This window comes from Sebastes umbrosus, chromosome 4 (assembly GCF_015220745.1).
Source record: "Sebastes umbrosus isolate fSebUmb1 chromosome 4, fSebUmb1.pri, whole genome shotgun sequence".
NCBI classification, from domain to species: domain Eukaryota; kingdom Metazoa; phylum Chordata; class Actinopteri; order Perciformes; family Sebastidae; genus Sebastes; species Sebastes umbrosus.
Window position 1 is genome coordinate 9669464 of NC_051272.1, and position 25261 is coordinate 9694724.

General features: G+C 40.6%; 2 protein-coding genes across 7 annotated transcripts; both read left to right on the forward strand.

Moving 5' to 3' along the window:
• Nucleotides 1-19: 19 nt before the first annotated feature.
• Nucleotides 20-13103, forward strand: iqub (IQ motif and ubiquitin domain containing). 6 transcript variants are annotated; one of them, XM_037767079.1, is made up of 17 exons: nucleotides 20-327; nucleotides 756-866; nucleotides 1316-1426; nucleotides 1694-1804; nucleotides 2084-2194; nucleotides 2465-2575; nucleotides 3273-3407; nucleotides 3747-3914; nucleotides 4574-4749; nucleotides 8145-8303; nucleotides 9134-9344; nucleotides 9431-9606; nucleotides 10653-10823; nucleotides 11373-11549; nucleotides 11625-11873; nucleotides 12018-12203; nucleotides 12795-13103. In XM_037767079.1, exons 1-17 carry the CDS (start codon nucleotides 159-161, stop codon nucleotides 12990-12992), a joined length of 2730 nt encoding a protein of 909 aa, XP_037623007.1. In that variant the 5' UTR covers nucleotides 20-158; the 3' UTR covers nucleotides 12993-13103. The 6 variants fall into 6 exon arrangements, with proteins under 6 accessions (XP_037623007.1, XP_037623009.1, XP_037623008.1 ...); XM_037767081.1 differs by lacking the exon at nucleotides 2084-2194; XM_037767080.1 differs by lacking the exon at nucleotides 1694-1804.
• A 1911-nt stretch (nucleotides 13104-15014) lies between these two features.
• slc13a1 (solute carrier family 13 member 1) lies at nucleotides 15015-24543 on the forward strand. The gene is given in 15 exon segments (XM_037767085.1): nucleotides 15015-15449; nucleotides 15934-16062; nucleotides 16857-16993; nucleotides 17153-17319; nucleotides 19101-19140; nucleotides 19286-19398; nucleotides 19646-19772; nucleotides 20062-20181; nucleotides 21101-21199; nucleotides 21420-21521; nucleotides 21941-22032; nucleotides 22832-22926; nucleotides 23270-23431; nucleotides 23837-23974; nucleotides 24089-24543. Coding segments are annotated over 15 exon segments (1806 nt in total). The 5' UTR covers nucleotides 15015-15308; the 3' UTR covers nucleotides 24233-24543.
• The last annotated feature ends 718 nt before the right edge of the window (nucleotides 24544-25261 follow it).

Below are 25261 nucleotides of genomic sequence, written 5' to 3' on the forward strand. Positions count from 1 at the left end.
GTGTAAACTCTGGCGTTGTCAAGGGAACCAAGCTACTAACGTCTGACAGACAGCGTTAGCTCCGCTTTGCTAACTCAACATCTCGTTTATAACTAAAGGACAATAACAACAGACACGAGATTAAAGAAGAAGATAGCTAGCTAACTGAAGCTGCCGTGATGTCGGAGCAAAGAGAAAACGAAGAGGAGGAGGTGAAAGAAGACGAGGAGGAGGAAGACACGGAAACAAACCTACAACCAGGTGGAGGTGGAGCAGAGCAGCCGCCAGAGGACGACAGAGAGCCGGGGAGAGATGGAGAGGAGCTGCAGGCTGACGGGCCTACCACAGGTGAGTCCACTTTGACCACAGTTGAGTCCACTTTGACCACAGGTGAGTCCACTTTGACCACAGTTGAGTCCACTTTGACCACAGGTGAGTCCACTTTGACCACAGGTGAGTCCACTTTGACTACAGGTGACTCTGGTGTAGCTGTCTGGTGACACACTACTCTGAGTCAGACAATCTCAAAGACTAAAGACCAAAGACTAATTAAACCAAACAAAGTTTTTAAATCAGAGGTTAATATTATTAACACTGTGTGATGAAAATAGGGATGATTTACTTTGGATTTCTCTGTCACAAGGCATATACACAAGGGCCTGAAAGCCACGGCTAGAAAAAAAAAGGTTTTCTTCATCTAATAGTTAACAGGTGTCACTTTCATTTGTAATTCTGATGTGTTTTATGTGTTAATCTGAACCTTCTGGACTATACAGATGTGCCGGAGACTGCAGAAGAAGCTGAAACTCAGGCTGATCTGCAGGATGACGCCGAGCCGCTCAGAGATCCTCAGAAAACAGGAGATGTTGGAAACTCAACAGCAACTGGTGAGCCTCTCAGTTAAACTTGGTCTAACTTGGTTTAACTTGGTCTTTGTCTGTGGATGTGTGAGATTTTGTTGTCTGCTCTGTTGACCTGATTTTATTCTGCCTATGTCTGTAAAGCACTTTGGTCAGCTCATGTTGTTTTAAATGTGCTATAGAAATAAATTTGACTTGACTTGACTTGACTTAAACAATCTCAAAGATCCCGCATCTGATATCACTAATTAAACCAAACAAAGTTTTAAATTCAGAGGTTAATATTATTAACACTGTGTTATGAAAATAGGGATGATTTGCTTTGGATTTCTCTGTCACAAGGCATATACACAAGGGTCTGAAAGCCACAGCTAGAAAAAAAAAAGGTTTTCTAGATCTAGTAATTGACAGGTGTCAATTTCATTTGCAATTCTGATGTGTTTTATGTGTTAATCTGAACCTTCTGGACTGTACAGATGTGCCGGAGACTGCAGAAGAAGCTGAAACTCAGGCTGATCTGCAGGATGACGCCGAGCCGCTCAGAGATCCTCAGAAAACAGGAGATGTTGGAAACTCAACAGCAACTGGTGAGACTCTCAGTCAAACAATCTCAAAGCTCCTGCATCTGATATCACTAATTAAACCAAAAAAAGTTTTAAATTCAGAGGTTAATATTATTAACACTGCAGGGGTGATTTACTTTGGATTTCTCTGTCACAAAGCATATATACAAGGGCCTGAAAGCCACGGCTAGAAAAAAAAAAGGTTTTCTAGATCTAATAACTGACAGGTGTCACTTTCATTTGAATTCTGATTTGTTTTACATGTTAATCTGAACCTTCTGGACTGTACAGATGTGTTGGAGACTGTGGAAGAAGCTGAAACTCAGGCTGATCTGCAGGATGACTACGAGCCGCTCAGAGATCCTCAGAAAACAGGAGATGTTGGAAACTCAACAGCAACTGGTGAGACTCTCAGTCAAACAGTCTCAAAGATCCTGCATCTGATATCACTAATTAAACCAAAAAAAAGTTTTAAATTCAGAGGTTAATATTATTAACACTGTGTGATGAAAATAGGGATGATTTACTTTGGATTTCTCTGTCACAAAGCATATACACAAGGGCCTGAAAGCCACGGCTAGAAAAAAAAAGGTTTTCTACATCTAGTAACCGACAGGTGTCACTTTCATTTGTAATTCTGATGTGTTTTATGTGTTAATCTGAACCTTCTGGACTGTACAGATGTGCCGGAGACTGTGGAAGAAGCTGAATCTCAGGCTGATCTGCAGGATGACGCCGAGCCGCTCAGAGATCCTCAGAAAACAGGAGATGTTGGAAACTCAACAGCAACTGGTGAGACTCTCAGTCAAACAATCTCAAAGATCCGGCATCTGATATCACTAATTAAACACAAAACAGTTTTAAATTCAGAGGTTAATATTATTAGCACTGCAGGGGTGATTTACTTTGGATTTCTCTGTCACAAAGCATGTACATAAGTGCCTGAAAGCCGCGGCTAGAAAAAAAAAGAAGGCTTTCTAGATGTAGTAATCGACAGGTGTCACTTTCATTTGTAATTCTGATGTGTTTTATGTGTTAATCTGAACCTTCTGGACTGTACAGATGTGCTGGAGACTGTGGAAGAAGCTGAAACTCAGGCTGATCTGCAGGATGATGCCGAGCAGCTCAGAGATCCTCAGAGAAGAGAAAATGTTGGAAATTCTACGGCTACAGGTAAGACTCTGATTTACTGATGTAAAAGCTTCTATTTAAAAACTGAGAAATGATACAGGATCGGAACACTGAAAGTTGTGATGCAGCCTGATGGGATTCATTTTGTTTATCTTCCAAATTAAATTCTGTTGATTTCTCTATGATCGTTTATCTGATTTTGGCTCACTAACACTGATCTGTTGACGGTGTGAAACATTTCCCAAATCCATTTGACACAGATCATTCAACTTCATCTTAACTAAGTTTTAGATATTTTGCAGAGTGATAAAATAAACGTACCATAACAAACGAATACAGATAATATCCATGAATTCTGGGATTGGCAGAAAAGGAAAGATGTGTGGATGAAGTGTAGGCAGTGAAGTAGCAAAGATGTGCTTTGCTGTTTCTAGATAACCTGACATGAATTATACAACATGAGGGTCAATATCTTGTTAAAGTTTTATTACAAAGAAATGTCATTAGATTAGGCAGTGGATGCACACTATCAATATTTATGATGTGTAATAAGTTGCTCATTTTTAATATTTAATGAAAAGATGATCTAATTATAAAATCCATCCCAATGACACTAAACACACGTTATAAGTAATAAAACCTTTGTTCTTTTTGTATCAACCTTATGAAAAGCAACTTATAAAAAACACAATATAAAAAGCAACAGTCTGTGACAGAATGTCTCTGTGTGTATTTTCAGTGAAGGTGGTGCTGGTGCCAGAGGGTCATGTGATGACCGTGGCCTTCGCCATCGGTCTCAGCATATTGGAGCTGAAGCTTCACCTCGCCGCAGAGCTCCGAGTTCCTGCAGAGGTGCTGCAGATCTCTCTGGACGGTACGTCTGTTTCTCTACTAACAAACGCTGGGCTTTGAAGAGTTGCAAGAGCGATGAGTAGATGTGCAGCCATCAATCCCAGCCTGACACCTGTCAGAGCAGACAAACACACCCACTACTATCTTAGTAGAACATTACGGCCCTGTTCAGACCTGGTATTAACATGCGTCCTCAGTGATCGGGAGAAGTGAGATCTGATCACAAGTGGTCACTGGAGACGCATTCTAATGCCAGTGCTCCAGGAGAGTACAAGTACCTTAAAATTGTACTTCAGTACAGTACTTGAGTAAATGTACTTAGTTACTTTCACCACTGGTGGTCGGTCTGTTTGTTTTCCAGGCAGATTGGTGGAGGAGCAGCTGAGCCTGATGGAGCTCGGCGTCCGGCCTCACGGCTCCACCCGGATGGAGATGAGCTCCACCGACCCGACCACCCACCCACTCCGTCCTCTTCGCCCCCCCGAGCACGACAACATGCCCGACGTCATCACCGTCCGCGTCCAGACAGGTGTGAACACGCTGCTCTCTGTACTGTCCTCTACAGACTGAATGTGAGTCTGCTGCATGTGGAAGCTGCTGTTTGTGATAAAATAACGAGATAAACTGACCATTTATCAGTGCTGTTTGTTTAATCTTTCTGCCCTCCAGTGGTCAGAAATCAATTTATACAGCTCTGTGTGTGTGTGTGTGTGTGTGTGTGTGTGTGTGTGTGTGTGTGTGTGTGTGCGTGTGTGTGTGTGTGTGTTTGTGTGAGATTAAAATTAACATTACATTTTTAATTATTAATTAATCAATTGATTATCAATTGTGAAATTGAATGATCTTTTTCTTTTTTTACTTTTATGTTTATTAATTCATAATTTAAATACTAATGTAATGAATCAACTAGTAAAGTATTTTTTAATTTATTAATTGATGAACATTGTCAAATGATATAATTATTCTGGTGTTACTTCAGACTCCATAGCACAAAATGACAAAGAAAAGGAGATGCATAAAACAAATGTATAAATACATACATAACACTAGTGGGGTGAATATAAACATAAACTAAACTTAAGCTAAACTATAAAAATCTTTCCCATCACTTCTTTTTTTAGGATTTTTAGGCCACACTTGACAACAGAAACACAACAATTTACTGAAAAATGACTCTCTGACTTCCAGGTGAGGGCGTGTTCCAGGAGGTGGTGGTGGAGATTGAGCGTCCCCCCCAGCAGAAGGCCTTCCTGGGCGGCTACAGACACCGGCTGACGGGGGCGGAGTACCACAACGCTGCCATCCAGACCCTGCCCAAGAGGATACCTGACAGAACAGTGGGGGTCTTCAGCCGCGACACACAGGTACAGTACAGAGCTCCACAACCAAGTGACAGACTTTATTTAATACATTTGTTTGCAGACTGAATTTAGTACGGAACAAAAATAATAGAAAATTATGATTAAAAGCTCTTTTAAACACATGAAACCACACAGCTGGATGTGTGTTTGTGTGTGGTGCATTTAAAGGTCACTCATTACTGCAAAACAGCGTTCTCATTCAGGCACGAGACAGAACATGACTTCATGTGCAAATTAAACAATCTAATTACAAAGAGCGAGGGACAGTGTAAATGAGCGTCTTGAACCAGAAGACAGGAGACGAATGGTCACAGTTACACGTCTCTGGTGAGCGTTAGCTTTCATTAGTTTGATTCTGATTGTGCTCTGCATTCATTTATCAATATAAAGAAGAATGTCAATACAATTTTTTTAAAAATGACATTTTATTTGAGAAATCATTTGGGAATACCATACTGGGGGTTCTGTATGGTAAACCCTGTTAACTTCAAATCAACATAGAGGTATTTTATATCATTGCTGATCATTTGCCAAATCATCCATCACTTCTCAGATTGATTTCTTTACTTCCATGCATTCTTATTTCTATGAAAATCAACATGCAGAGACTTCCATCATTCTGTCACAGTCAATGTCAGTTAAAATTAATGTCTGGAACTTTTGTTGCTGCCTGAATACAAAATAAAGACCGACATTCAAAAAGAACAAAGCCTCGACCGAGTAACAAAACAGAGTAAAACGATGTTAACAGTAAGAATGTGGCATATTCTTCATGCATTTTTTAAATAAAAAACAAAAAACAAATCATGTTTGCTTCCTCAGGGAGAATCTTCAGGATCATTTTGTAGACTGTGGTTCTGCTCTGCTGTTCAATTGTATTGTGTTATATTTAGAGCTGCAACGATCAATAGATTAGATGTCAACTATTACATTATCTCTCATCTCATCTCATCTCATCTTCAACCGCTTAAACTATTAAATGAATTAATAATCGATTAATTGGTTTGAGTAATTAAAAAAAAAAATCTAAATTATCTGATTCCAGCTTCTAAAATGCGAATATTTAAATAAAAATATATAAAATATATAATATAATATAATATATAGAAAATACAAATGTGAAATCTTTACTCCTCTGTGACAGTAAACTGAAAATCTTTTAGTTGCGGACAAAACAAGACATTTGAGGACATCATCTTGTGCTTTGAAAAAACACTAATCAATATTTTTCGATTAATCAAGAAAATAATCGACAGATTAAATGACAATGAAAATAATCGTTAGTTGCAGCCCTCGTTATGTTGAGAGGTGATTCTGATGATAAAGATTTTAAAATTGTGGGAAATCCTTCAGCCTCAATCAGAGAGGAGTGATTTTTCTTCATGGCTGTGGTGTGGTTGGGTTTCAGTATGTGTGAGGGCATCAGATGGATCTAGTGTATGACTCACTCACCTTCACCTTCCTGCACTCACACACACATTCTCTCTCTAATCACGGTGGTTGGCTCATTACAGATGTACTTCCATGAAGTAATGAGACCTCTGTGTGTGTCTGTTGCTCTGTGGTGTCGTCAGCACTATGATGAGATGACCTGTTGGCCCACCGTAAAGACTGTTTACACATTGTTGGTCTCATTATCCTCTCTTCTTTCTTTCTTTCTTTCTCCCTGCTCTGTTTAGAGCACATCATACATCATCCTACAGTTGAAATAGGACTTTTTAAAAAAAAATTGTTATAAATTTGGGAATCGGGACACGTTTTCGTGCCTTTTTTCTAATCAATTCCCTTAAAATATTCCTCAAATTGTAGAAAAAAAATGAAAAAGAACCAAACAAATGAGAAACATAATACAAAACACATCTGTAATGGTGGTGGCGAGTCGACAGCACAGTGACCTCTGACCCTTGACTTTGTTACTGTACAGTAGTAAACAGCTAGTACATTCTGGTCTTTCTTTCTCAACACGCAATACACACAGGAGTCTATAGGATCAGGTTACACCAGCTTTCACAAATATATATATATATATATATATATATATATATATATGTATATGCAGTATATATATATAAAGAGGGTAAGACGACATGAGTCAAGCACATCTCCTCAAAGACAGTGATGGTGGGGTTGTACTCAGTTGTTCACTTGAAAGGTGACAGAAATAAAGTTGTTTGAAGAATGAAAAGCTTGAGAGAGATGATGACCTGGCCCGACTGTCATATTGTTGTACACAATGCCATGTTTCAGACGCTATTAGACCAACTTTATGTCGAGCACTTTATGTGAAGCAGACTGACGCCTTTAGGATTTGAATGACGTGTTTGCTCAATGAGGATCAGTTTTTCTATACTTCCCTGTCAAAAAATGTATTAAATCTTGTTAACCTGAATCTCTTGCTAGCATGCATCCGATTTGCAGACCTTTATCACAGCAGACACTTTGAAAAGCACAGGTGGAGAGAGCTGATTATATTAATGAAAGGTCAAGCTCTCTGACTGGATGTTTCTCACAGCGATGCTGTCTGGGATTCATCGCTGACTTCCCTCCTAAGGTTGTTATGGACACCGTCTGTGACCTTTGACTTTCTTTTTAATGAATCAGATTTTTTTTCAGCTCAGTGTCTCATTGATTTCATCAGGAAATATTCATAGTGTTTAAGTTATCAGTCCGCTGACTCTCTCCATGGTGAAATAACTCTTTTGGTTGCTAGTCATGTCTGTGGTCTTGGAACCGACGTATGTTATACAGTTGCACTTTAGCTAAATGCATGTAACACGTGTGCACTGTCCTTTTGGGCTCCCTGAGATGGCTCCAGACTTTAAAAGGTCATCAATAATTAAAGGTTTGACTGAGACATTTAGGGTACTTGAGCATCATCAATCTGTGTCACAAGGCTGGGAAATCTTACACACCAGCTCATCTGGCCTCCAGTGAGCATTAGTTAATAGCCTGAAGCCTCTGGATGTTCACAGCCGTCCTGCTTCCCTGCATCACGCAGATCATCCATGTCCATTCCTGCTTAGTCCAGTGTCACTTATACTATACACCGTTAGTTCATGGTATTGGGGCTTTAATAAAGCCTTGAAACAGAAACGTCAATTAGAGCAAAGAAAACTGGTGAGAGAATCGGTCTGCAGGGCAGGAAGCTGATCCCTCCTCAGACAGAATCACAAAATGTACTTAATATTTTCAGTTTTAGCTCATATGAATTTGACGTTGGTTACCTGTATTAGGTGTGAGGTCAATTCTTACAGAGATCAGCAACCAGGGAAACTCAGCGATCTCAGATCCCTCCAACTAAAGGATTTCATTCTCTTTTTAAAATTTTGAATGTATTGTTATGAACGTAATTATAGAAAAGTGTCCATGTTCAGTCTCTGTCTCTGTGTCTCTGTCAGACAGTAGATCTGAAGTCTCAGGCCATGCAGTGTCCGGTCGACGTCTCCACCCAGATGACCGGGATCGGCTGCTACGTGTCCTGTCTCAGCGACAAGCTGGTCGTCGCCCCCGGCAACTACATCACTGCTGACAAGTGTCATGACAGGAGGCTGAGAGCTGTGGGTGAACACTGAGTTTATGTGTGATTATAGTGCATGACGTCTTTTTTATAAATAATTGCTGGTCTTTTATATTCCAGTTAATATAGAAATGGTCAACATGGTATCATCTTCTTGAATATATTTGGAACAATTTTATGGATTTACTTTTGTGTCTTTATCATGCAATCAAACAGAATAGATTTGAGGGGAAAACTTTCCACACTGCAATCAAAAATGTTCTATTGCAAGTCAAATAAATTTGTGATTACGAATGTATTAATGCAATTCCAAAAGTTTTTTTTAGCAAATCCAAAAGTTTTGTTTGTGAATCCAAAAGTCTTGTTTGCGAATCCAAAGGTCATGCCAACGAGATTCTGCTTAACATCAAGCAAAACATTTTGATTTGCAAACAAAACTTTTGGATTCACAAACAAAACTTTTGGATTCGCAAATATAAATTTTGATTCACATTAATACATTTTTATTGACAAATTTATTTTACTCGCAATAAAACATTTATTGATTGTACTTTGGAAAGTTTTGCTCTCAAACCTTTTCTGTTCTGTAGACAAAAGTAACTCCATACAATTTTAGGCCAATTTGGAATGTAGTTTTTAAATATCTTGCTCTGGATTCAACTTTTGTACAGATAGACAGACTTTATTGTCTACTGGAGCAAAAAACGGAGTCAATAAAACAAATAGAATTGATTGATTAGAATATTGTGATAAAATAAAATATAATAAATAAAAAGTTTTGCTTGTGCAAGGATTAAATGTGGTCTTTTTTTGTTGCTCTGTTCTGCTGTAATGACCTGCTGCTTTCCTCCTCTCTTGTCACCCACCCAGGTGCTCCTTCTGCAGTCGTTTGTTCGCCGCTGGCTGGCCCAGCAGAAGGTGGACGGGCTGAGGAGGGGTCGGGAACGGCGGCTGGCCTGGCTGGAGATGCAGGAGAAGAGGAGAAGGGATGAGAAGGAGCAGCAGCTGAGCGATCGTCGCAACCGCTGGATCAACCCGCAGAGGAGGGAGGACTTCAACCTGCTGTACCACGCTCTAGAGAGTAGGCTGAGGAGGTCTCACTCTGTTGTAAAGCTGTGTGACGATGTTGATGAGTAAGTATGTTCTAACAGTTTGTGTGTGTTTCAGAGTGGAGGCGTGAGGAGGAGCAGCAGATCAACTCGTCCCTGCGAGGAGCTGAGAGGAAGGCAGCTCTCTACACGCTGCTGGAGCAAGAGATGCAGCTCATCGCCGCCATCGGACGCCATCGCATCGTCTTCCAAAACAATAACTACGACAAAACTGTCAGGAGCTACCTGGAAAAGGTCAGAGGTCACTGCTCCTCAGCTCCCACTCCAGACCAGAAATATTCTATGTTCGGTTAGAGATCCACTTTGTGATGATGTTGGCGTATGGGCAACTAAAAATATTTTCACTGATAATGTCAGTAGAGTAACAGTTCAATTATCAACGTTTATATACTAAAACATTTAAAACACAGGAGAGTAAAATACTTTACTATTGCAGCAGTTGTAGTGATATCAGTAGTAGTTGTGGTAATACCAGTATAAGCAGCGGAATAGCATCAGTCGTAGTAGAAGTAGGAGGAAGAGTATTAGTATAAGTAGTAGTACTGGGGCAGTAGTTGTAGGGGTAGTATGACTAGTAGCACGGTAGTAGTGGTATCAGTTGTAGTTGTGGTTATACCAGTATAAGTAGCGGGAGTAGCAGTAGTAGAAGTAGTAGTAGTAATGGTAGTAGGAGGTGGAGGAAGAGTATGAATAGTGGTACTGGGGAAGTAGTTGTAGGGGTATAACTAGTAGCAGTAGTAGTGGTTGTAGTAGTTGTGGCTTACTACTACTTCTACAAGTTATAGTAGTATTAGTAGTAGTAGTAGGAGGAGGAGGAGTAGTAAGAGTAGCAGTAGTTGATGTTGTGGTAGTTGTGGTAATACCAGTATCAGTATCAGGAGTAGTTTAGGGGTAGTAGTAGTAGTATTAGAGGGAAGAGGAGGAGGAAGAGGACGAGTAGACAGAGGAAGAGTATTAGTAGTACTGGGGAAGTAGTTGTAGGAGTATGACTAGTAACAGTAGTAGTGGTTGTAGTACTTGTGGCGTACTACTACTTTTATAAGTTGTATGAGTAGTAGTAGTAGTAATAGTAGTAATTTGAGTTGTAGTAGTAGTCATAGGATTGTCAATAATATCACTATTATTTGCATTAGTAGTAAATTCAGTGGCAGTAGTAGTTATATTTTCAGGTGTAGTAGTAGTAGTACAGTAACAACAACAACAGCAGTATTATTACAGTGCCGTAGTACCGTTAGTAGTACCGTCAGCAGTATTACTCACAGTGTGGCGGTGTGTTCCAGTGTGCAGCGTCTCATCGGTGGCGAGCAGCAGACGGTCGACTGATGGAGATGGACAGTCAACACGCCGTCAGAGCCAGAGAGCTGCGAGATCTCTACAACAACATCAGCCTGTCCAGTGACAGCCGGGAGCAGAGACTCCACGACCTGCTGACCCTCAAACACACTGTCATGGTAACACACACACACACACACACACACACTGCTGTCTGACAAAAAATATTAGAGGAAAATACACACTCTCTTTTTTAAAGATACAGTGTGTAGGATTTGGTGGCAACCATGGAATAAAACGAAGGCGCTCGTCTTCAGGTGAAAAAATATATATAGTGATTTTATTTTCTGAGCACAAAACAGACCAAAGCGTATCGACTCTAGTCGAAATACCCAACGAATACTAATAAGTAATATTCAGCAAACTGAACAAAGGAAAACAATATACAATAAACTAACAAGTTTATAGCATTTCTGCTACTAGAGCCCCCGAAATGTTATAAACTGTTCCTTTAACATACAAATTCTTTATGAAAACATATTAAAAACACTTAAAAATAGGAATTGTAACACCAATAGTGTTGACAGTACCCTTCAAAATAATATATATCTACTTAGCACACATTGGATTTCACTGAAATTTATAACGCCCTGTTTGTACGTCATAATAATTCTTGTTATATATCTGTTATTGTTAGTAGCATAATTGTTTTTATCCTTGTTGGACAGGAGCATGTGTGTCGGCTGACCCGGGACATCGTGGATTTGATTGACAGGGAAGTGGACCTGTTGACTCGGGGAGTGAAGGAATCCAATCTGGAGGGGTTGAGGAAGAGGATCTGTACTCTGTTCCTCCAGTACATCAAAACACCAGCGTTCAACCCTGAGGTGATCAAGCTGCTGAAGGTGAGCAAAGAGCCCTGAACTTTGGACACTCTTGGATATAAATTGTGCCTCCATATAATCTAAAATCTTTTCCAGGTTCCCCAAAATCCCTCTCAGCTGAAGAACGACGTGTTCCTCTGCCGGGGCTGTCAACGCTACCGACAGTCCTCTGACTTCAGCCCGTCAGCCAGCGCCCATCTGATCGGCAGGTGCCGGGACTGCACCGGACTCGACAACATAGCTAGATCCCGCGATGACTTCTCCTGTTATAAATACATCCTGAGTAGGCTGAGAGCCGACGAGCAGCAGCTCAACAAGGACGCCAAGATTCCCTTCCTGCTGCAGGTGACCCGTTTTATTGATTGATCTCAGTCTTCTGCTTAGACGCTAATAAGCCTCGAGAGGATTCTTTCTGTTTGATGCACAGTTTGTTGTGATGTTTTTATAGTGCAGGTACCCAAACCCTGACGTCTACATGTGTGTCCTCAGGTGGAGGACGTGCATTACCTGGTGGAGGTGGTCTGGGCGTCCCGCTCAGCCCTCCGTGCCAGCAGCGACCTCTACAACCTAGTGTTTGTCCGCTGGGAGCGTGATATGGACTGGAGCCCCTGGAACTGCATCCTGCTGTCCAAAGAAGAGACTGCAGCTCACCTGGAGTTGGAAGACGTCCACAAGGTCTGTCCAAACATTTACACTCACAGCACACATGTTGACCTCATCTCCAGCTGGTTTTAAAAATTACATCTGATCACAGGCCGATGCATTTCCACCTATGAATGTTCTTGTTCTCTCCGTTCTGCCGGCATTGTGACGGGATCAAAAGTGTCGTAGTTACTGTTAAACTATCGCCAAATAAGGAATTGTTACCTTAAAGGTTCACTTTTAGATTTTGTTGTACCTCCCAATAATTGAAAGAACTTTTCCAAGAACCTTGGAAGGCCGAAGGCAAGTTGCACGAAGCACCTCAAGTTAAGGTTTTCTTTAAAGTTCGAGTTAAGGGTTCCTTAAAATAAAATCAGTTGCACTTAACACCCTTAAATATTCTCCTTAAGGTTTCTTTAAAATGTTCACTTAAGTATTTAACGTTTTTTCCTTATGTTGGTCATATATTTAAGCAACCAATGTAATGAAAAAAAAAATAAGGTACCTCTGACTCTCTCTTAACCGCAACATGGCCATTTGTCTGGTCAAACAGAAAAAAGAACAGCTGTTACGTTTGGACTCCCGCTGTTCCATAAAAAGCCTCCCTCCTGTGTGTGTGTTCAGGCGTATGAGGCGACGTTCCTCCAGAGGATCGAACACAAACACACGTTGGCTCGCCGCCACTTCAGCCAGATCCCCGTCATGGCCGAGTACATGGACTCTCGGACGTCCGCTGCCCTCGGCAACCAGCTTGTCTCCAACCCGATCACCATGGCGACAGGCAAGCACACCATCGACACCCCACCGGCCTCAGCTCATTAAGAAACACCCTGTGGTTTTCTTTCTTCCGTCACTGTTTCCTCCCTTGCTCATTTTGTGACTTTTGAAAACATTTTGAAATCTCAAATAAAGTTCATGATGGTTTTACTTCTGGTTTTGACTTTTCAATCTTTTGTTTTCCAACAGCTTCGTAAATCAAATGGTCAAGAATATAAAAATAAATAGTCGTTGGTTTCCAACTCATCTGGTTTAAATTAACCAATTTTTTTTTCTTCTTCAAAATATGACTTTTGTTTTTCATTTTACAGTTTGTATCCACCAGGATATGTTGCCCGTTGACCTCTCCCTCCGATACTTTAGTTTCATAAGTTCAGCCTGACTACTTCAAATCATTAATAATTGCCGTGTCAAATTTGTGGAGTACCCCTTTAAGTGCAGCTTTGGGAAACTCACTCAAAATTTCAGTAAGCTCTTCTCATTTCCCAGTTTGTACATCCTCGCGTCTTAAGGAGTTAAAGTATACCCGATCACACTGTGCTCTGTTTTCCTCTCTCTCAGTTTACTTCTCTTCCTGTCTAGTCTGACCAGCAGTGAGGACCATTAAAAGGGGGTTTAATAGCAGTGATGTATGCAGATGCTTCTAAGGCAGCAGTGAGGTAAGGAGCATCGCTCTCATTATCAGGAGATAATTCTCACTTTCTGTCTGTTGACATTCCCCGACACAATATTATGGTCCTCATGGCGTGCCCATGCATGTTCTGGGCAAATATAGTATTAGTCTGATTGACCACATGGAAAAACTTAATCTCATATAATGGATTTTTTCTGATGTTGACTTTAGCACTGGGTGCTCGTTTTTTAACAGTCATTTGGTGTCTGAATACCTCTGGTGTAATTAATTAATGCACCCTGGTCTTATTTATCTAAACCCACAGAACTGTATTTTAAATTCCAGTGAAAAACTAAAATATGTAAGGCTGACCTTCAAGAGAATATCTGAAATTTTCCAAGTTGATGTAAGGTTATAAATTATATATATATAATGAAGAAGGCAATCCAGGCCATATATTTTAGTAATATACAGTATATGTTTACAACTTATATCCAGTGAAAAGAACCCCTGATTTGCTTCTCTCTCACACTTTAAAGGGGAAAAGTCAGAAAACTCCCGTTATCATTCACACTGTGCACAACATATTCTTATTCTTAGTGTCTTATGAAAGAAGACAAACAGGTATTAGTCACCTTAAATGAGTGTCAAGTTTACAACTTGTAAAAATTAACATACAGGGAGAAAGTAACAAAACCTATGACGGTGTATTAGGACCATTGTAAGTAAAGAAAATAATAATTACGGAGCCGGGGGAGGGGGGTAATAATCCGAGAAAAAACTTGAATTTCAAAAATTAAAATCGGGAAAAATACTTGGATATTCTCTAAGATTAAAGTGGCAAATTTACGAGAGAAAAAAATCACAAATTTGCGATATTATAAAGTCATAAATTTATGAGAAAAAAAATCTGAAAAATAGTGGAGTGCAAAACCGTGGTAACGCCGGCCACCGTCTGAATTCCGTTGCTCCTAAAGTTGTGTTATTATAGCAAGGACGGCCTCTGAGCAAGGCATAGGTGTTTTTGAAATGTGTTTTCTTTCATATTCTTTCTGTGTTCTTTTATAAACATAAGCAAATACTAATATTGTAGAAGTTACAGGAAAGTAGAGACAAACAACTTCTATCTTTGACTACACGAAGGCGGCGTTCTAAAAATCAGTGGTCAAGTTTACTCAAACTGGTGAAAACTGACTTTTAACGAACTTTAAAGGAACACTCCAAATTATTTTTTAAATCCTCTTTTTAGTCGTCTTCTCCAGAGTCAGATGAGAAGATGGATATGGGTTTCATCTCTGTGCGTCCAGTACAGAGAAAAAGTGTTTACTGTAACCTAGCTGAGCACAAAGACTAGAAGCAGGGGGAAACTGCTAGCATAGCTCCATCAAAGTTAAGAAATCCGGTCTCCAAGAGCTCTAAGTTCCAGGTGTGATGTGCTTCCTGGAGCTCCTCTGAAACTCCCTGGAAAAACAGATGAACCACTCAAATATTAACACCAGAGAAGTGTGGAAATAGATTAAAGTGTGACATCTACGACTATAGCCCCTTTAAAGTGTCATAAATTAAAGGCTGTGTGACATTATTATCTCACCTTTGTGTTGCTAAAGAGATAACTGGCGATTACTAATTAGGTTTGTACTCTTGCTCAAGAAAACTGCAGCAGATATGAACGCATAACCTGAGTCCCTGAGAATCAGGTGTTCCTGCCAGCTCGACGACATTATCAGCCGCTCAAGTCTTTTAACTTAATGACCGCAGAGAAGAGAAGAAAAGACAACAAGAAAATGCTGAAGAGGTTGAGAAGGGGATTGTGGAACTATCGCAACATCGCCCTCATCGTCCTTACGCCTCTGCTGCTGCTTCCTCTTCCTCTTGTCATCGGGACGAAGGTGAGTCACTTTTACACACCGGCAACCAGACAGCAAAGGGCAACAATGTGGTGTGAAGTGCAGTCAGTCAGACCCACAGCCAATCAGTAAACAGATCCTGTGACTCCTGTGACATGTTGACCTATGTATGTTGCAAAGAATTTCTTCCCGCCTGAAACACATAAATATACCTCCTCGCTGCAGAAAAATGTAATTATTGTGGCGAGCCGGACTTGGCCGCTGCTTGGTATGTTTCCAGTGTTAGTCACATGCTTCATGTACGTCATAATGTATTCTCCAAGTCGGTTTCCATTTCACTTTGTCGCATTTCACTTTTATCAATAAACTTTTTTCCACCTCAAAGCATAAAAAAACCTTTGTGTGATATTATGAGGGGTTTTTTTTCACAAAGGAGAGTGAATATTGGATTTACATTCATCAGCAGTTCTTTCTTTGTAGTCCTCCATGACAAATAAATGCATCAGTGTGTGTTTTGTCCCTGTAGGAGGCAGAATGTGCCTTTGTGTTGCTGCTGATGGCGACGTACTGGGTGACTGAGGTGATTCCTTTGTCCATGACCGCCATGCTCCCCGCCATCCTCTTCCCCATGTTTGGCATCATGAAGTCCTCTGACGTGAGTACATCTGTCTGTTAGCGGGCAACGATCTCTTGTTGGGTCTCTAAATTACAGAGTACGGTCTAGACCTGCTCTATATGAAAAGCATCTTGAGATAACTTCTGTTATGATTTGAATTAACAGTACAGTATAGAGTGCTGCAGGGATGACATATTTTTGTCGGCCAAGTTAGCATCACACGGGAATTGTGGAAAATTCCCATTGGCTTTTTCTCTGTAGCAAACAAATGTTTATGATACTAAAGCGTAAATGCAATCACCAGAAGTAAAAAACGAACTACACCACGGTCGCATGACTTCAACGTCACCACCACTAAGTTTCCAACTCGTAATTCGATTTTGTGTGTTTACTTCTTCTACAAAAGCCTTTCCTCTTAGCGTGAAATCTAGTGTAAATCTACAAGTTGGAAAGTTTGAGTTAGAATAGTTCGCAAGAGTGCGAGTATAAACACAACGAGGCTGTAAAGGCGGACAAGCCGGCGTGATGACGTTTAGTCGTCTCATTTAGCCACTTGTTAGCAAGCGCCTTTTTTAAGACACGTAAAAGCTTCAAAATTCGGGAGTGGGATATATACGACGTATGTTATGTTGTAAAACAAAACATGGAAATCTCTTCAGCTTGTATTAACCACAGACCATATTTCAATCATCTGACCAAAAACCCATTAAAATAACCCATTGACTTCCAGACGAGGAAACTGGAAGAGCAAAAACGCTAACTCATTTCTGGGTTATAGGACTCATTCCTGCAGCACTCCTTCACTCTTATTTCTCTCTGTTTTTCTCCTTCAGGTGGCGAAGGAGTACTTTAAAGACTTCCACTTCTTGCTGGTTGGTGTCATCTGCCTCGCCACATCCATCGAGAAGTGGGGTCTCCACCGCAGAATCGCCCTGAGGCTCGTCACCATGGTGGGAGTCAACCCAGCATGGTGAGTGCCACCTTTCTCTAAACTATTTTCCAGAGGATGAATCTTAAAATGACGGCTTGGCATTTTAGTGTGTGTTAGTGGACGAGATGTTTTCTGGGGGAATGTAAAAGTGGAGATGCCGATTGAGGTGTCTGTGGATGCTGCTGCTCTGACCACCAGGTTGATGTTGGGCTTCATGTCCGGCTGTGCGTTCCTCTCCATGTGGGTCCAAAACACCTCGGCTGTTACCATAGTGATGCCCATCGTAGAGGCTGTTCTCCAGCAGCTCCTGAGGGCCAAAGACGGGGTGTGTGATGGCGAAGACAACCCCAACCTGCAGCTGGACGGTACCTAAATTTATATGTTATTCTGTTTTTATTAGGGTTGTGTATTGGCAAGAATCTGGCAATATGACACGTTTCATGATACTAGGGTCACGATTCAATATATTGCAATGAATAATTGATTACATTTTTCAGCTTGCCCAACACTGTGCACTGCAGATTCATCCAATATAAACGTGGCCCATAGAATACAGGGCTGGTTTATTTCCATTTAAACACAACTTAGGCAATTCCAAACATGTTTCCGCTGAATCAGTGTCTTCTCCGTCCCCGGGACATTACATGCATAAATATGCATGAAAAGGACCTGAATAATACATTATATTATTAACACAGTGTCCTGCACTTTGTCCTGATTGCAATTTGTAGATACATCATGTAAAACCATAATTAAAAACACTGAAAAAAGATTTTAGCCCATCCCCACTCTCTAATGCTATACTTCACCATGAAATACAATGATGAGAATCCTTTAGAAATCGTTTTTGTTGTTGTTGTATGATTGTGTGATTATATATTTCCAGTTTAGATATAAAATACATTTTCTCATCAGAAGTTCAGAAAATGTTTAGTCGTGTTCCCAGGTTTTCACTCAGTCCTGTTCAGCATAATCCTGCATCTCTACACTTGTTGGAAGTTTGCATTTGCAGTTCTGTGTGACATGTTTACATGTTAATTTAAATGCAATGTGTAATTAGTTTTAGATTAAGGTTCTTATAATGTAATGAAGGCATGAATCAAGTTCAGAGTTAAGGTTATTTTTTACTATCTTAAAGTTACTACGAGGAACCTTCATTCTGGGTTGATTTTGGCGGTCCCTGTGGATAAAAGCGGTAATGTTTCCGAGCACCAGAGTCCCTTTAGAAAACCTCTCGTTTTACTGCAGCAGGGTCCGACAGTCTGCCCCGCTCAGTCCTGATTCTAGTTTTCCTGTGCCTCCCTTCCCTCCAGCGGGCCCTGCAATACTGAGAATGTCAATCTCAACGTACAGTCCTGTTACCTAAATTATTTCTTTGATGTTATTATGTTTGTTTTTAAGATGGTTTTGGTAAACCACTTGAAGGTGCTAAATGTTCTCGTGCTATTAGCATTGATGCCATGTGGCTACATTACATGTATTTGCTAATGATGCTGAAGACTCAGTCTTGTTACTCATACGAAGGGAACACAGAACTGAATAACATGCCTGTATATGTTGTGACCTTTGAGCTACAAATATATATATATTTTTTAACATATAACCAATTATTCCTTTAAAAAAACACTTTATTGAGAACAAAAGAACTTGTTGGCATGACATGACATTTAAACAGATGTAAGTTAACAGGACTGAGAAAAATACAACCATCTACCATTTAGAAACGTTGTAAAAAAAAATTAACAAAAAAAGATTAATAATGAGGTTTAATTTTTAAAAGTTACAACATGCAAATGGCACCAATTTGGCGGAAAAAACAAATAAAGAAATGCATTTTTAAAGGAATAACATTGCGTTTGAAATACTTAAGAGGCCTGGCCAAGAAACTAGAGACATAACGTTGAAAACAAACAACATTCATCAATGAACACGAGCCAAAATTCAGTCACACAACGTTCTGAAGAGTCAGAAATCTCCGTCTAATCATGAATGTTAACTTCACTCAGGGAAAAAAAAGCATCACAGGAGCACATAGAAGTTTTTCCCCCTATTTTCTGTTAAGTGAAATAAAATAACCTCTTAGAAAAGCAACACAGCAGTGTTGTAAGAACGATGAGAAATTAATCACAGTCTGTTATTTTTGCAGAAGCTGACGGTCACACTGAAAAGATGAGAGAAATGGTGAGGTATGTGAAGGACTATGTTACTGTTGCTCACTGTTGACATCCTGTTCTGTTGCTTTCACTGTCCCTCTGGGTTCTGGGTGTCTGCAGTGATCTACAGTACGTTATTGTCATTGCAGTACATCCAGTATTTTCCTCTGTCTCGCAGAGAAAAGAAACATCCAGATGTTCCTGAAGAGACCTTCACTTGTGTTCAGATACAGACAGAGTCACAGCCTGCTGCAGCTCAGGTACAAAAACCACTGAACAAATAAAATAACAGTTTGTTTCTAGAATATTACTATATTACTTACTACTGCTGTTACTACTACTGCTACTTCTACTACTACTGATACTTCTACTACTGCTGTTACTACTGATACTGCTGATTCTGCAACTGATGTTACTACTACTGGTACTGCTACTTCTACTACTGCTGTTACTACTACTGATACTGCTGATTCAGCAGCTCTAATTCCTCCCTTGGTGTTGTCTTGCAGGTTGCTGTGCCTCAGCTTGCAGCTCCCAGCAGGACAACGGGACCTGATGATGTGTAAAGCCATGTGCATCAGCGTTGCGTACTCCTCCAACATCGGCGGCATCGCGACGCTGCCCGGCACCTCGCCCAACCTCATCTTCTCTGAGTACCTCAACCAGTGAGTGGCATGCTGAGTGAATGTGTATGAGACACAGGAAAGGGGACATGAAATGAATAAATGAGAAAACAGAAAATCCTGTGAAGGCATTTGAAGCAGCACACAGAATAAATAATCTGTGTTAGGGTTGCTAAATATAAAATTGCAATTTTAAATTCCCCTGTGAAGAATGTGTGCTTAATTCAGTCTGCTGGAAAATTAAAGAACAAAAGGATTCAAAGCTTCTGTGTACATTTAAAAAAAAGAAAAATGCAATTAAATCCACCTCAAACACTGTGTTTAAATTCAGGATTTACCCAAACTGCAACTGCATTAACTTCGGGAACTGGTTCCTGTTGTGCCTGCCCATCAGTGTTATCATGCTGCTGCTCACATGGATGTGGCTGTACTGGCTCTTCATTGGCTCAGAGTGAGTGTCACTATCACCTCTCTGTGCTTTTATTCACACTAATCTGTGCTGTCCTATCTTCCCTCTTTACATCAGTTATTTTCATTACACTCCACATTATCAGCTTTTCCTTGTGTTTTTTTTTCTTCCCTTTTTGCCTCCTGTCCATTGATTCTTTATTACAACTATAACATTCACCACATCACAAAAGGTAAGAAAAATGTTTTATTTCTCTGTGGGGTCTTCTCCATAATGTTGTCAGGCACTTATAACAACAATCTGAGCCTGTCAGCGTCAAAAACAAGCACTTTTAGTGAACGTAACGTTGCATTGATGCCGCTCACTGCCCTCGCAGCTTGTTTCGCAGCTGTCAGTTGCAGCATTCTCCCTCAGTACTGGACCAATTTCAATAATTGTTGTCCCCATTAGTCATATAGACACAAAAACATGGTAAAATAGGGCCCAGGTTGAAAAATACCGAAATTACCCTTTAATTTGAGTATTAGTTCAGCTTAAAAGAGCAAACTGTAAACCTTGCAAGAATAAAATACCTTTCAAAGACACTGAAAATATGAATAATTCAGTTTGGATTTGATAAGTGTTTGATATAATCTCAGAACTCCGTGATACCTGCTTTCATTTCAACACAACCTGACTGAAGCATGAGTGTAATGCTAATGTTAGCATTAGCAGTGTGATGGTGTCAGACAGGTTAATTGTGAGCGCCGCTGACCTCTGCACATGCTCAGTAATCTCTTCATTAGCCACCCGGCGCCGTGTGCTCCCAGTGTGCTTTTAACCAATCCCAGTCAATCATTTAGTTCACTGTGATCATTTGCCTGTCGCCTATCAATAATATAATCTGTCTGTGTGCACACACATACACACACGCACACACGCACACACACACACACACACACACACACACACACACACACAGCTTCAGGTTCCTGTGGCGATGTAGAGGAGAGCAGTCTGAGAAAGAGACAGCAGCAAGAAGAGTCATAGAAGAAGAGTACAGGTCGCTGGGACCCATGAGGTGATCATTCGTTCATTCATGCATTCATTCAATCATTCATTTAGATTTTATGTTCATTAATTCAATGATGAATCATTTATCTGTTCATTCATTTTCATTTATTCATCGAATCACCCTCTCACATTGATTCTCTAATTAATTCTAATTTTATTGGGTATTAATACCGATCTTTTCATCTACTCATCCACCCTTTCATTATTCATTCATTCCCTCCCTCCAGTTGTCAGGAGATGGTCACTGCGGTGGTTTTCCTGCTGATGGTGTTGTTGTGGTTGACCAGATCTCCAGGTTTCATGCCGGGCTGGACGTCTCTCTTCCCTCAGTCAGTCTCTTTCCTTTTCTTATTTCACTGTAGTTTCCTGCTGACATTAACACTCACTGGAGCACCAAACATGGATTAATCCGCCGCTGAAGATAGTCCCCAACAAATGCACTATTTCCTCCTGTTTGTTTGATAAAAAACTAAAGTGAGCAGCTGTTTTAAGAAATTACTGAGAGTTTTTAACAACTTTTTATTTGAATCAGAATCAGGTTTATTTTGCCAAGTACATACATAAATGGAATTTGACTCCGGTTGTATGCTCAATGTACTCACACAGAATAGAAATAACAGCTAGGAACAATAATGACCAACAATAAAATAAGAATACAATAACGAAATAAAATTGTATTCTGTTTGTGAGGTGTTTTTTTCATCTTCAGTAGGAACCATTTATGTTTTTCTGTCCTTGTCTTGAGCAGTCACTCGGGCTTCATCACTGACGCCACCGTGGCTCTGCTGCTGGGCCTCCTCTTCTTCATCATACCTGCTCACGGACCTTCCAGAAAATATGGTGAATACACAAGACGTTACAATTTAGCTGTGTAGGTTAGTTTATGTAACATCCACAGCAGGTAACAAGATGTGGAATGCAACTAATGCCGGGTTCACACTACACGAGAGTCAAGCCGATTTTGGGCCCGATCCCCCGATGATGGTCAGCAAAGCTTAGATTTTTTTTAAAAAGATTATCTTTCCAGATATTCCTGTGGTGTGAGGTATGTTAAGAGTGTTTTTTACATCCCCCGATCAGTTCAGAAGTCCATCCTTCCTCCAGCCGTCAAGGAGGAAAGAACGAGAGCCAACTGAGGCTGAAGTGGAAGGACCTCTACTAATGCATGAGCTAATGCTGAACGTGAATCATAAAGTAGTAGTAAGACGGAGCTCAGAAATGGAGGACCTGTTTATTTACAAACACAGTCTCCATGACTTCATCCATCAATCCTTCATGAATTGTCAGTACAAAGTAAAAACTAACATCATTAATTCTTCCTGCCCGTCGTCCACCGTGTTTGTTTGCACTAAAGTCACCTTTGATTGTGAGAGATTTTGCGAGATTTCCGTTTTTTTCATGTTGTTCATTAATGAATCTGTTAGTGTGTGGTGAGCTGTTTGGTCCAAATCGTTGCTCTCCACACACTATAGGAACATGTGTGGGCTCTCTCACATTTTACACATCTGTTAAGATTTGAGAAATCTTTTAGTCAATAATATTCTAAACATGCTTTCAACGTTTTCAACCAGTGTTACGGTTGTAGAGAGACGGCTTCTTTCTGTGAGCAGGATATTTTCTTTTATGTCTCTCCGTACAGAGGCCATGATCTCCTGGGAGGAGTTCCAGGCCTCCATGCCATGGAAAGTGGCCCTGCTGGTCGGTGGAGGCTTCGCACTCGCTGAAGGCACAAAGGTGAGCTGTGTCTGTCCGTGTGAAACATCATCTTTATACATCCACCTTAGGTTCCTCACAAATCTAGTGTCGTCTGACCACAAACTGACACTGTGTATGTCCACAAGAAGACGCAATGAGCTTGACTTAAATTAAACACATCTCCAAGGTAAGTTTGAACTGTTTACTGAAGTAGGAAGCAGTACAAAACACATATTTAACTAGGTCAAATACTATGGTGCTCTGTAGACATCTTTATGACGTAACTGACCCTTTAATCAGCTGAAACCATCCATAAACATACACATTACATATACATTAAGCCTGTTTCAAAACATCCTGATGTGTGTGTGTGTGTCTGCAGGAGTCAGGATTGTCTTTGTGGGTTGCCGAGCTGCTGACACCTCTGGGTGATCTGCCAGTCTTGGCTACAATCACGGTCGCCTGTATAATCGTCACCACGGTAACAGAGGTGGCCAGCAACGCTGCCACTATCACCATCTTCCTCCCCATCCTTTCTCCTCTGGTAAATTCACTGTGTAATCTCTTTGTAATTATTTATTTATTAATGCTGGTTATTGAAACACAGTAAATATTATCAACTATACTATTTCTTACTACTACGATGGTGTATTAGTGCCTTTGTAGGTAAAAAAAATAAATAATCACAGTTTATATACGTTTATAAGTTATATAAGTTTGATATGTTGTCAATAAACCCAAACCAAAATGTAATAGTGTGTGTCTGCCCTCCCTGAGACAGCCTCTTGTGTTCTTGTATTTTGTTTTGGTTTGTCTATATAAGTGTGAAGAATGAATGGTCGATGAGCCTATTGTGTATGAAAGACATACAGATGGATCTCAATCACGTGTCGTTGTTATTTCAATATTCAGACAGATATTTGTGTTTGTGTGATCCATCCTCCTTCAGGCTGAGGCCATCCATGTCAACCCGCTGTACGTCCTGATCCCCACCACCCTCTGCACATCTTTCTCCTTCCTGCTGCCGGTGTCCAACCCGCCCAACGCCGTCGTGTTCGCCTACGGACACTTCAACATCTTGGACATGGTAAGAGTCCTGTGGTACAAACACAGAAACAAAAAGCATTTATAATTTACTCCTTCACTATAAGTCTTCACTGGCTGCAATGCACAAACAGTCCATGTCTTATTGCTGCTGCAGGTGAAGGCAGGGCTCGGCGTCAACGTGATCGGCGTCCTTGCCGCCCTGTTGGCCGTGGCGACATGGGGGGTTCCGTTATTCTCCTTGGATACGTACCCAGACTGGGCGCCGGTCCACCCCGGGTTTAACTCCACAACACCGTGATGATGGGTTCCCAGGCATGGATCTCAATGTGAGGCTCTTAAGGGGCTCTAAGAAGGCTGGTGGCACAGAGGAGTGGAGGTTCGACTGAATGCTCTTTTTGTAAAATGATTACATGAAATGTGAACGGTGTCACTTGGGGTGATGGACCCTCAGGGAATTGGCACCATCTCTGCAGTCCTACGGAGCGTTTTAGCCTCTTTTAGCTCCTAGTTTTAGTTTCAGACACAGTTAGAGACTAGCTGGTGAAGAAAGTGGAGAGTGAATATTGGTCTGTCTGCTGCAGACGCCAGCCTCTGGTCAAAGAATGTATATTGCTAAGACGTGAAAGTCAATTGTTCATTCCATTGCAACATCATCGCCCAGCAGCAAAGCTACGCCTCCGCCATTTTGGACTAAAAGTGACTACCGGACTCCAGTAAAACGTCCGCCTACAAAGTGCCTTAAACTTGCATTCTTTCTAACAGCCAGCAGGGGGCGACTCCTCTGGTTGCTAAAAGAAGTCTGATTGTATAGAAGTCTATGAGAAAATGAGCCTACTTCTCACTTGATTTATTACCTCAGTAAACATTGTAAACATGAGTTTATGGTCTCAACCTCTAGTTTCAAGTCTTCTTCAATACAGCATGATGTTCATTTAGAAAATGATGGTGCCATTTACAGTCAAATAGACCATAAAGCAGGGGAGGATTTAGGGTGTGGCTACCTTGTGATTGACAGGTCGCTACCACGGTGTTGTTGCTAAAAAGTGGGACAATTTAGTCCCAAGAAGTATTGAAGTAGTACACTTAAAAGTATAGTACTAGTACACTGATATAAGTATACTTAATACATAAAGTATACTTGGGAAAAATACGTACTTAATTTTACTTCATAAGATAAACTTGAAGTATATTACTTTTTCGTAAGGGTGGTCCTGAGTGAGTCTCTCTCTAACTGTAAATAAAGTTTGAATGAAAATTAATGAATGTACATAAATGGCAGCCACGTAGTTCTGTACATAGAACGCACCTTCACTCTCTGGTACAGTAT